General features: G+C 53.3%; 2 protein-coding genes across 3 annotated transcripts; one reads left to right on the top strand and one right to left on the bottom strand.

The window, feature by feature from the left end:
* Nucleotides 1-5,363, top strand: LOC144710028 (transducin family protein / WD-40 repeat family protein). 2 transcript variants are annotated; one of them, XM_078583688.1, is made up of 6 exons: nt 1-265; nt 903-1,821; nt 2,680-2,781; nt 2,942-3,568; nt 3,757-3,988; nt 4,191-5,363. In XM_078583688.1, exons 2-5 carry the CDS (start codon nt 1,021-1,023, stop codon nt 3,970-3,972), a joined length of 1,746 nt encoding a protein of 581 aa, XP_078439814.1. In that variant the 5' UTR covers nt 1-265; nt 903-1,020; the 3' UTR covers nt 3,973-3,988; nt 4,191-5,363. The 2 variants fall into 2 exon arrangements, with proteins under 2 accessions (XP_078439814.1, XP_078439813.1); XM_078583687.1 differs by having other exon boundaries at nt 4,188-5,363.
* LOC144710030 (putative E3 ubiquitin-protein ligase LOG2) lies at nt 2,793-5,138 on the bottom strand. The gene is made up of 3 exons (XM_078583689.1): nt 4,861-5,138; nt 4,360-4,792; nt 2,793-4,268 (listed from the first exon to the last, which is right to left on the bottom strand). Exons 1-3 carry the CDS (start codon nt 5,136-5,138, stop codon nt 4,131-4,133), a joined length of 849 nt encoding a protein of 282 aa, XP_078439815.1. The 3' UTR covers nt 2,793-4,130.
* Nucleotides 5,364-12,221: the final 6,858 nt, after the last annotated feature.

Here is a 12,221-nt window from a genome sequence, read left to right as displayed (position 1 = left end):
CCAAACCCTATGAATCAGCAGGCCGAGAGGGTTGTCTTGCATCGTCTGCCTTTCCCTCACGCTTCATCCACTGCGCGTGGGCGCCGCCTTGAGCTCCCCCTGCATCGCCGATATCATCTTCCTCCATCTTTGCCGGGGCGCAGCCTCTCGCCTAGTTGAAAGCCAAACCGCCGTTGCCCAACTTCAGATCAGGTCGCCGCATCAGATCCCCTCAAGGGTCGCCACCTCAAGTGGTTACTGCTGCATGCCCCTTTTGGCGGTGCAGGTTCGTAAGCTTCCTTTCTCATTTTTTATTGTGCCCGTCTGGATGGTATCTGAATCCGAGGTCGACTCTTGATCCCCTTTTGCCCAATTCTTCGGCGTTTATCCGTAGATGATCTGCGTCTCAATCGCCGCAGAGCGTTCCAAACGTTTGATTAGTTCATCATGTTGATTCGCTTGATGTTTGCTAGTTCAATGAAATTAGACGCACTCGATCTGCTGCCATGGCGTTTGGGCAAATATTTCCCTCTCGTGAATTTGGGCATTCAACATAGTTTTTAATATCCCATTTCTCTCCACCGACATCGCAGCTGCGCTATCAACTTCTCCGTCCCTCCCCCAATTTCTGACTCTGCCTCTAGCTGCTCCTTTTTGGGGAATTCGGTCTCATGTTGAAGTTTATTATATTGCCCAATGCCTCATCTTATAATCTTGCGTTATGATAGATTCTGTAAGGAATACCCCGCCGTCATTTCCTTTCCTGCGTTTTTTCTTTCTTAAACTTGTTTCGTCCGTTCAGAATTTCACTCGTTGCATATTTCAATGAAAGCACTTTTTTTTCTGTAATTATCGTTGGAGAGGTGAGGTGAGGTCCATTGCATTGCTTTGTGATCTCCTGACTTTTGGAATTCAATTTTCAGGCACTCGTGTTTGATCACATCTTCGACTTCTCTTCCGGTTCTGAAATTCGGCGCTGTGAATCTCAGAGACTTTCTTTTCTCGTACTTATAGACACTTATGGGCTGATTCTGGCATTTCATGGGAAGGGCAGAAGAGGATGTACCCCCAGCAAAGCGTGTGAAAACTGCGCGGCCCGCGCTGGCAAGCCTTTCAAATTTTACAACTTTCAAAGCCAACAAAACCGTAAACCCTTTGGAAGCCTCAATGGCCAAGCCTCTTCCTTCTGAAGGGAAAGAAGATATGGTTGGTCCCAAAGGTGTCATCAGAAGAGTGGAGTTTATCCGGATTATAACAAAGGCCCTCTATTCGCTTGGGTACGAGAGAAGTGGTGCGCTTTTAGAAGAAGAGTCAGGGATACATCTTCACTCTTCTATTGTTAACCAGTTTAGGAACCATATTCTTGAAGGAAACTGGAGTGAAAGTATTGGAACGCTAAATAAACTTGGGCTAGCAGATGAAAAGATTTTGAAGTCTGCTTCTTTTCTGATATTAGAGAAGAAACTTTTTGAACATTTGGAAAAGGGCAGGGTTATGGAGGCATTGAAGACTCTGAGAAGAGAAATCACTCCTCTCGGTGTCAGTGACAAGCAGATTCATGAGCTTGCAGGATGTATTGTTTCGCCATCAAAGTTAGCATTGCGTACTATAGAGACACAGGGACTCGATTTGGCGGATTCTCGTATAAAACTCTTAGAGAATCTGCAGAAGTTGCTCCCTCCGAGTATCATGATACCTGAGAGGAGGTTGGAGCTTTTAGTAGAGCAGGCACTCAGTTTGCAGCGTGAGGCTTGTTTATTTCACAATTCTTTGGATAGCTCTGTATCATTGTATTCTGATCACCAATGCGGCCGAGATCAAATCCCTTCACGAACAACGCAGGTGTTGATTTTGCTCCCGCCTTATCTCCGCCTTGTGATGCTGCTTCATTGTCTTTTCGTTTTGGCTGAGTTCGTTATTTGTTGCTTTGCCTTTTGTTTAACTCGTACATTCTGAGAGAATTATCTACGGCTGAGGAACAAACTTGCGAGTCCTTATGCTATAGTGTTTTTTTCTCGAAATTTCTTAGTGCTCATGTATTATATGGGTAACCTGTCCATTTTCTCTGACAATGCGTTAAGATCATTTGTCATATAGACCATTCTTGCTATGAAAGAATGTTGAACAGCCGATTGAAGCATGAGTATATATTCAAATCAATATTCCTTTTTCTTTTTTTAGATTAGCTATACCGTCGACGACTGTCTGGTTCGTGTGTATAAACTTTGTATTTTTACAAGGAGACTGAGCTGTGGGAGGAATTATCCTGGGGAATTGGTTGTTTGAATTAGTTTCCTGTCGTTATGAAGTTGGGAGTAGTTTTTCCTCACTATCGGAATCATCTTCAAAAAGTATAATCTTTTATCTTTTAATTTCAAATATACTAAATTTTTTTTCCCGGAAGAGGGTGGGGACGAAGAATCTATAAAGCTACTCCATGTTGTGGGAAAACAGAAAAGTTAGTTCTGATACTAGTATCTTTCTTCATCAATAAATACTAACTCTCGGTTTCATCCGGGGCCTTTTACTCTGGTGATGAAGTTGATAGCGTCCATTGTTATGTCAAAGTCGCGTTGTCTCTATTTGTTTAGTGCAGGCACATGTCCTTTCAAGATTATTATTGTTTTTAAAGAAATATCTTTTCGAGATTCAACTATTTTTCGTGGACTGCTGATTATTTCATTTTGATATTCAATGTAGATTTTGCAAGCTCACGAAGACGAAGTATGGTTCGTACAATTTTCTAACGACGGAAAATATTTAGCTTCATCATCCAGTGATAAATCAGCAATCGTATGGGAGGTAAACACCCAGAAAGCAAAGCCCTCGTAGATACTCTTATATATTTTGATCATACTCCGGACATTGAGCATACCATTGGTATGTCGGTGAACAAACAAAGAACAAAACTTGCGCCCCAGTCGATCATTACGCACAAGTCATGTTGGATCATTGCGCGCAGGTTCACGAGGATGGGGAGGTATCCCTAAAGCACAGGCTGAGCGGGCATCAGAAGCCGGTGCTGATGGTTGCCTGGAGCCCCGACGACAGGCTGCTGCTAACCTGCGGCATGGAGGAAGTGGTCAAGTGCTGGGATGTGAGCAGCGGGCAGTGCCTGCGCGCGTTCGAGAAGAGCGGGCTGAACCTCATCTCTTGTGGCTGGCTACCCGACGGCCAATGGGTCTTCTGCGGGCTCACCGACGGGAGCATCTGCATGTGGGATCTCGAAGGCAAAGAGGTGGAGTGCTGGAGAGGCCAGCGCACCATCAAGATCGCCGACGTCGCTGTCACATCGGACGGCCAGCGCATTCTCAGCATCTGCAGGGACACTGCCATACTGGTCGTCGACAGGGAGACCAAGGCCGAGAGGCTGATCGAGGAGGAGCATGTGATCACTTCGTTCATGCTCTCGAGGGATGACAGGCTGCTGCTGCTCAATTTGATTAACCAGGAGATCCATCTGTGGAGCCTCAACGACATGAAGCTCCTCGCCAAGTACAGCGGCCACAAGCGGACCAGGTTCGTCATCCGATCCTGCTTCGGCGGCATCGATGACTCTTTCATCGCCAGCGGTAGCGAGGATTCCCTGGTAATTTCATAATTCAACTCTTTCTCTATGCTAATTCATCCATGAATTAACAAGGGTTTTTTGTTGGGCTTAATCCTCATCATCATTATCATCATCATCATCATCATCATCATCATCATCATCATCATTATCATCATCATCATCGTCATCGTCATTATCTTCTTCTCCTTCTTGCCTGGGTTGCACAGGTGTATCTGTGGCACAGGAGCTCAGGAGAGCGGATTGAGGCGCTGCCAGGGCATTCAGGCGCGGTGAACTGCGTCAGCTGGAACCCGGCAAACCCGCACATGCTCGCGTCGGGCAGCGACGACCGCACGATTCGGATATGGGGCCTGCAGGCGGCGGATCCGACGGTCCGCTGCAACGGCGCCGCCCACCTCTGCAACGGGAGGAGCAACAGTTGACCATGCGTCATCCGCTGTAAGCCCCTGTTCTTCTGTCCATCTGTCTGTCTGTACATTCGTTCCCTGTTTCAATCTCAGTGCATCTCAAGTTCTCAACTCGTGGAGACAATTGACTTTGCATGTGATTTAGGGGTAATCCCCCATCATTAATGATACGATCATCCTTCATCCGGGCGTTGACTCTGGTTGTGGTCGCCGTTGACTCTGATCTCCAGAAGCCGCTCGATGGGCTGCCGGCAGATCGGGCACCGGTTGCTGCGCATCCCTAGAAACTGCGCGCACCCCCCGCACATGCACTGCAGATCTCCCCCTTTAATCAAGTGAAACGGAGGAAGAGGAAGACTGAAAGAAGAAGAAGAAGAAGATTGAAAGAAGAAGAAGACTGACCAGGTCGCGGCAGGGCAAGACGGCGGTGTCGCGAGCCTCGGACAGGCAGATGACGCAGTCCTTGGCGGGGTCGTCGGGGGAATGGCCGATACCGTAAATCTCGTGCAGTTCGTAGCGCTTGCCGCCGGCCCAGAGAATCTGCTTGGCCGCCGTGGGCCGCCACCCGCCGCCGCGCTCCGGCTCGAGCGCCGCCAGCGTGACCAGGGCGGAGCGCCGCCGCTGGCTCTCCGCGCTCACGGCGAGGGGATGGCCGACCGCCGCGCGGCCCCCCCCCGCCAGCGCCTCCGCCAGCGCCGCCGCGCGGATTCCGCTGCCGGGCGGCTGCCTGAACCTCTGCCCCATCCCCCCCTCGAACGCCGCCGTGAACGGCGCCGCCGCGGTCGCCGCCAGCCTCCCCTCCGCCTCCTCCCGCGCGAAGAAAGCGACGCTCATCCTGCTTCCCCCCACCCAGCAAAATCACAACAACAGAGACAGAGAGAAAGATAGAAGATGATTGATCACCTGCCCGGCGCGGTGGCGTCGAACGTGAACGCGACGAGGAAGCAGCCGGGGTTTTCCTCGTCGGGTTCCAGTCTCTGGGTCTCCTTCTTCAGGTTGACGTCGCTGCGTATGGCGGCGGCTTTCTGGCACTTGACGAGAGGAAAGGCTGGAGGATGACGGGGGGGAAAGATCGCCGGCGGCGAGGGGCTGCCGGTGGTTGAAAGACGAGGACCTTGCGAGACGCCCTGCCGGCCGGCGGAGCTCCGCCGAGCGCCGCCGCTGCTGCCGATGTTCCCCATTCGTCGATGGCGGCGAGAACACGAAGGCGTGCCTTTCTCCGGAGGATACGAAGGTGGCCGACCGCGTGGGCCGAGAGCAGGTGGCGAGTGCCCCGTAGGGGAGGGGCTATGTAGAGAAGAACAAAAAAGATAACCGGAGAGTGGACCGACGGAGGGTGACGTAACGGTAATTTCGTCCTGTCACACGTCCCACCATTGCTAAAAAATCATTTTTGGCTCACGACATTCTAATAACTGAGTCATGATGGATAGTGATATCCAAATACCTGATCTATTAGGCAATTGCCACTGTCGGTGGTGATTCACGACAGACTGCGCACATGCCCGTCCACGCCCCGAGCGGGAAAGATCAGGTATGGTCCGCGCGTGCTGGGCGCGCGGGCTGATCGGCGTGTGCGAGCGCGCGCCAAGCGCCGCGCACCAAAGCCAAGCACTACGCGCCAACGCCGAGTGCTGCACGCGGGAGTGGGAAGTGCTGCGTGCGGGTGCGGGACGCGCAGGCTGGGCGGCATGCCGTAGGGAGACATCCCGCCAGGAGACTAAGGCAAGTGGCGCACAGAGAGCGCCGAGACGACACAAGGGGAGCGTAGCGCTCCTACGGGTAGTGCTGGGCGCACAGCGCTCCTACGGGTAGTGCTGGGCGCACAACGCTCCTGCGGATAGTGCTGGGCGCGGAACGCCTAGCTCGGGGGTGTCGAATGCGGCGGCGTCGCGCAAACCGCGTGCCAGAGTGTAGACACGGGTGCTGGTGGCTTGTGTGATTGTCAAGGCAGGGGTGGCGTGTGTGATCGCCATGCCCGCGGGCGCACGGCGCTCGGCCCAGCGCACTGCTGAGGCGGTGTGACGACATTACCTCGGCGCAAGGCGCCTCATCTCGTTCCTTGTAACACCCCTCGTCTTCCCCCGTGTATCCGTGATGTAATCTTCAAGATATTAATGCAATGACCATATTCACTGACGGTGCCTAGCACCACCATCTCCTCTAACCCCTCTATGCGATCTTAAGCAATCCCAAGAGCTTCCGCTGCAAGAGATCAAGGCTGCTCAGTGTTCTGCCCAAGCACTGAGGCCGGCACATGCCAATTCCGAGCAAAGAGTCCTAGCTCGAGATTTGACCGTGTGACAATCGGTATCAGAGCCAGGTTGGATCTCCTCCCCTTGTGCTTCTGAAATTCTGGTTGAGGAGATGGAGTCTTTTTGTGCACAGTTGCGCGAGGAGAGACGACAGAGGGAGAAGGAGCAACGGCTGACAAATCGCTTGCTCCACAAGAACATGTTGGGTTTGAAGACCCAAGTTGACAAAAACTATGACGAGTTGAAGTCGGGCATGAGAGAAGCCCGGGCGGAGACCCGCCAGAGGGAAGACGTCCTCGAATACACTATAAGGCAACACGAGGACACCATCCGGTAGTTGACCGAGATGGTCTTGACACTGAAACTCCAAATGGAAAGGTTGGAAGAAGGCACAAGCAGTCACATCAGCAACGACACTGGGAGGAAGCACTCCCTCCCAGAACCGTGGTTCAACAGTTCTCGCCGATAAGACGTAGTGGCGGATTTCCTATACGACTGCGACCGGTATTTCGGCCAAGGACAGCATTCGGATGAAAGTAAAATCCTACAGGCCAGCTACTTCCTAACAGATGAAGCTAAGTCGTGGTGGCAACAGTAGGAAGAATGTGGAGATTGGCCACCCCCGACTTACGAAGAGTTTGTTCGGGAGATCAAGGAGAGTTTCATGCCACACAACACGGCGTAGATCGCGAGGGGAGAGCTCGAAAACCTCAAGATGACGGGCAATCCGAGGGAATATGTGGGCCAATTTGTGTCCATAATCCGGAGGATAACCGACATGTCTGAGGCGGACAAGCTCTATCGCTTTGCCAAGGGCCTCCCACACTGGCTCCAGACGGAGTTGGAACGGAGACAATGCAAATATTTGAACTCAGCCTACAAGGTCGTGGAAAGCACAGAACTCCGCTCCGCTAGACCCGCCAAGACCGAGGACAGACCCACGAAAGGGTACAAGCCGCGCCAGGAGTGCGCCGAGGCAGCAGCAGCGCCAAGCAGTCAAGGCCTGAAGAGAAAATTCAAGTAAGGCCACGGCAAGAGCCGAGACAAGGGCAAGAGCCTAAGGCTATAGAAGTAGAGTCCAAGCGGTGGGGACAACAAGTTAACTTGCTTCGCTTGCGAGGACCCCACTTCATGAGGGATTGCCCAAGAGGGACAGCAGCGGCCACCAACGTCAATGCGACGGTCGTGCCGCCGCCCCAACCGAACGTTCCGGGGGGAAGCAGTACGGTGACCTTGAACCCCCTCCAGTGCCTAGCGGCATTGCAGGGCAGAACCCCCGTCCAGTATGAGGGTCTGAACCTCTTGCACATCCCGATACTGATCAACGGTAAGCCCTCCACGACCATGGTCGACACGGGGATGACGCACAACATCCTCGCCGAGAAGGAAGCAAAGAAACTCGGCTTGAAGCTGTCCCCAAGTGCGGGGAAGATCAAGGCCGTCAATTCGGAGGTGCGAGACATTGTCGGCATGGCCAAGGGGGTACTACTGCAGGTGGGAACGTGGGAGGGCCGGACCAACTTCATGGTGTCCCCCATGGATGACTTTGTGGTCGTCCTGGGTCTCGACCTGCTGATGGGTTCACAAGCCGTTATGTTCCCCCAGTACCGCGGTGTGCTATTCCCGGAGGGATCTCACCCATGCTTGGTGAGGGACCAAGGGGTCCAGAAGCCGCGGAACACCGCTCTCTTGTCCGCAATGCAAATTAAGGACGGATTGAGGAAGGGGGAAGAGACCTTCCTCGTCACCATACGAGGGCCGGCACCCCGGAGAAAGGGTGGAAGGCAGGGGTGCGCACCAGCCCGTTTGGCGGCACTAAATTAGGGTGACGACGACGACAACAACCCCAGTGCAGCCACGGGTGGACTACCGGGGCCAATCATGGACGTGATGCAGGAGTTTGCCGGGGTGATGCCCTCGCAGCTCCCCACGAAGCTATCGCCCAGGCGGGATGTGGACCACGAGATCAAATTACTCCCTGGTACACGTCCCCCTGCGCGGGCACCTTACAAAATGCCCCCTGCTTACCTGGAGGAGCTGAGGAAGCAGCTCCAAGAACTGCTGGAGAGCAAGCTCATCCGTCCGTCCAAGGCCCCCTTCGGCGCTCCAGTTCTCTTCCAGAAGAAGGATGGATCGCTCCGACTTTGTGTGGACTACCGAGCACTAAACAAGGTAACAATGAAAAATAAATATCCTGTACCGAATGCTGAAGAGCTGTTTGAAAGGCTCGGCGAGGCTCACTACTTCTCACAGATGGACTTGAAGAGCGGGTACCACCAAGTGCGGATCAAGGAGGGGGACGAACCGAAGACGGCGTGCGTGACTCGCTATGGGTCATTTGAATTCTGCGTGATGCCTTTTGGGCTCATGAACGCCCCTGATACGTTTTGTTGTCTGATGAACAATATTTTTCGGGATTATATCGATGATTTCGTGGTTGTGTATTTGGATCATATTCTCGTATACAGCCAGAGCTTGGATGACCATGTGAGGCACCTGAGGAAGGTGATGGCCAAGCTGAAGGAGCACGAACTCTACCTCAACCCGAAAAAGTGCAAGTTTGCACTACAGGAGATCGAGTTTCTTGGACACCTAGTTGGGAAGGGGAGTGTGCGTATGGATCCCTCGAAGGTGAAGGCCATCCAAAATTGGATTGAGCTGAAGGGAGTACCGCAGTTGAGATCTTTCCTTGGGTTGGCAAATTACTAGCGGAAGTTTATCAAAGGCTTCTCCCGACTAGCTGCCCCTCTAACGGACTTGTTGAAGAAAGACATGAAGTGGTAGTGGACAGACCGGTGCCAAAGAGCATTTGAAAAGCTGAAGAGTGCAGTCTCCAGCGAACCGATGCTTCATTTGCCCAAATTCAACAAGCCATATGAGGTACACACCGATGCTTCTGACTTCGTCCTTGGAGGTATCTTGATGCAGGACGGGCACCCAGTGGCTTACGAGAGTCGCAAGCTGAACGACGCGGAGTGGAGGTACTCGGTGCACGAGAAGGAGATGACAATGGTGGTACATTGCCTGAGAGTCTGGTGCCACTATCTCCTTGGAGGGAAATTCGTGGTCTACACTACTAATGTGGCCACCAGCTGCTTCGAGTCCCAGAAGAAGCTGATCCCGAAGCAAGCGAGATGGCAAGGCTTCTTGGCGGAGTTCGAATTCGACTTGAAGTACAAGCCGGGGCGTGCCAATCAAGTGGCCGACGCCCTAAGCCGCAAGGAACCAGAGGTGTTCATGGCAGCACTTTCAGTAGTCCAAGGAAGCATTCTCGATGAAATCAAGTTGGCGCTGAAAGATGATCCAAAAGCTGTTCGCCTGATGAAGCGCATTGCTGCGGGCGAGACAAGGAGATTCTAGACCGAAGACGGCATCATATACGCAAATGGAAACATGTGGTATGTGCCGCGTGCGGGTGGGTTGCGCCGGAAGCTCCTCTACGAAGCCCACGACGCGCCCCACGCTAGACACCCAAGGCAGGCCCGAACGCTTGCACTCCTATCTAGCAGCTATCACTGGCCAGGAATGGAACGAGATGTAGAAGCCCATTCATGCTTGGTGTATCAACAAGACAAGACGGAGAAGGCCAAGTCAACTGGAACGCTGGAACCTCTCCCGAGGGCGAGAAGGCCATAGGAGTCCATCTCAATGGATTTCATCACTTGCCTTTCGCGCGTGGGTGGGCACGATGCCATCTTGGTTGTCATGGATCGCTTCTCCAAATATGCGACCTTCATCCCCACCACGTCGGAGGTGCACGCAGATGGCGTAGCTCGTTTTTTCATGTCCTATGTGGCGAAGTACTGGGGTCTTCCACTGGACATCATTAGCGACAGAGATACAAGATTCACTGGTCGTTTCTGGGAGTCGTTGTTCAAGTACATGGGCTCCAAGCTCAAATTTTCTACGAGCTTCCACCCCCAGACAGATGGTCAGATGGAACGGGTTAACTCCATGCTCGAGGAATACCTCTGACACTACGTTTCGGCCAACAAAAAGAACTGGGTGGAGCTGTTGGATGCAGCACAATTTGCGCACAACATCAACCGGAGTTCGGCTACGGGTCATTCACCATTTGAGATTGCAACGGGAAGACAACCACTGACTCCTCTAGAAGTTGTGAAGAGAAAAGGGAATGGGCATTTCCCCGCGGCCTTCCAATTTGCGCGCGATTATCATGCTTGCATTGAGGAAGCACGTGAGGCATTGGAGCGTGCTGCTCAAAGAATGAAGAAGTATGCAGACAAACACAGACGGGAAGTGGAGTTCCAAGTGGGCGACAAGGTTCTACTGAAGACCAACGCTCAGATGTTGAAGACAAAGCAAGCAAAGCAGCGTCACAAGGGTCTGGTTCCCCGCTATGATGGACCCTTCGAAGTGGTAGCAAAAATCGGCCGGGTTGCCTACCGACTCAATATCCACCGTCGCCTGGCGGTCCATCCGGTCTTCCATGTGTCGGTTGTGAAGAAATATATACCAGATCCTGAAGACGCGACGAGGAACCAGCCCTAGCGTGCGCCACCAAATGTGCGGGCACACTTTGATTAGGAAGCAGAAGCTATCCTGGCAAAGCGGGATATTGATCGGGGAGGACGTAATGGCTGTCACAAGATTGAGTATCTCATCAAGTGGAAGAACCGGCCAGAGGAATCAGCCACTTGGGAGCGCGACTTGGACTTATGGCAGTTCGAAGATCTACTCCGAGCATACAAAGCGGAGCAGCGAGCGTCGACAAGGGCGTCGACAACTTCAGGCGGTGGGGGCGTGTTAGACCCCTAACTAGGCTGCATTCCTTGCCCAGAGGCCTGTGTGCTTATCGGGAAGGTTTGTCCGCATTTTTGGCTCACGACATTCTAAGGACTGAGTCATAATGGATAGTGATATCCAAATACCTGATCTATTAGGCCATTGCCACTGTCGGTGGTGATTCACGACAGACTGCGCACGTGCCCGTCCACGCCACGAGCGGGAAAAATCAGGTACGGTCCGCGCGTGTTGGGCGCGCGGGCTGATCGGCGTGTGCGCGCGCGCGCCAAGTGCCGCGCACCAAAGCCAAGCGCCACGCGCGGGCGCCAGCGCTACGTGCCAACGCCGAGCGCTGCACGCAGGAGCGGGAAGTGCTGCGCGCGGGTGTGGGATGCGCAGGCCGGGCGACATGCCGTGGGTGCAGCGCGCGAAGTTGTGCGGGATGCCGCGCAGCGGCTGCGCAAGCAGCGTGCGCATTGCGTGTGCGGGGCGTGCAGTAGGGAGACATCCCACTCGGAGACTAAGGCAAGTGGCGCACAGAGAGCGCCGAGACGGCACAGGGGGCGCGCAGCGCTCCTACGGGTAGTGCTGGGCGCGCATCGCCCAGCTCGGGGGCGTCGAGCTACGGGTGCTGGTGCTGGTGGCGTGTGTGATCGTCAAGGCAGGGGTGGCGCGTGTGATCGCCACGCCCGCGGGCGCGCGGCGCCCGGCCCAGCGCACGGCTGAGCGGCAGAGCGGGCGCGCGCACGGAGCGACGACATTACCTCGGCGCAAGGCGCCTCGTCTTGTTCCTTGTAACTCCCCTTGTCTTCCCCCATGTATCCGTTATGTAATCTTCAAGATATTAATGCAATGACCATATTCACTGACGGTGCCTAGCACCACCATCTCCTCTAACCCCTCTATGCGATCTTAAGCAATCCCAAGAGCTTCCGCTGCAAGAGATCAAGGCTGCTCAGTGTTCTGCCCAAGCACTGAGGCCGGCACATGCCAATTCCGAGCAAAGAGTCCTAGCTCAAGATTTGACCGTGTGACACATAGGGATAGGAAGTTTGTGTTTCGTTAAACCAACATACCAAAAATTCAGTTCGTATACGCGTTCGGTTTATTCGTGTTCGTTTGTGAACGAACAAGAACAAGATGAAAATTTAATAAATGAAACTCTGTAATTGATTTATCAGAATACTCTGGCAATGGTGTGATAGATGAAAATTGAGCATAATATAACTTTAGAACAAATTTTTGAGGTAATTTCAAGATTAA

The sequence above is a fragment of the Wolffia australiana genome, chromosome 12 (genome assembly GCF_029677425.1).
Source record: "Wolffia australiana isolate 7733 chromosome 12, ASM2967742v1".
Lineage (NCBI taxonomy): Eukaryota > Viridiplantae > Streptophyta > Magnoliopsida > Alismatales > Araceae > Wolffia > Wolffia australiana.
This window is presented reverse-complemented; position numbering and strand designations above follow the sequence as displayed.

Excerpts from the sequence above, each read along its gene's own strand:
- LOC144710028 (XM_078583688.1), top strand. The coding sequence starts at position 1,021 with ATGGGAAGGGCAGAAGAGGATGTACCCCCAGCAAAGCGTGTGAAAACT. Across the intron at positions 1,822-2,679 it reads TCCCTTCACGAACAACGCAG|ATTTTGCAAGCTCACGAAGA; the intron begins GTGTTGATTTTG and ends TATTCAATGTAG. Across the intron at positions 3,569-3,756 it reads GCGGTAGCGAGGATTCCCTG|GTGTATCTGTGGCACAGGAG; the intron begins GTAATTTCATAA and ends TGGGTTGCACAG.
- LOC144710030 (XM_078583689.1), bottom strand. The coding sequence starts at position 5,138 with ATGGGGAACATCGGCAGCAGCGGCGGCGCTCGGCGGAGCTCCGCCGGC. Across the intron at positions 4,793-4,860 it reads GACGCCACCGCGCCGGGCAG|GATGAGCGTCGCTTTCTTCG; the intron begins GTGATCAATCAT and ends GGGGGGAAGCAG. Across the intron at positions 4,269-4,359 it reads TCTTGCCCTGCCGCGACCTG|TGCATGTGCGGGGGGTGCGC; the intron begins GTCAGTCTTCTT and ends GGAGATCTGCAG.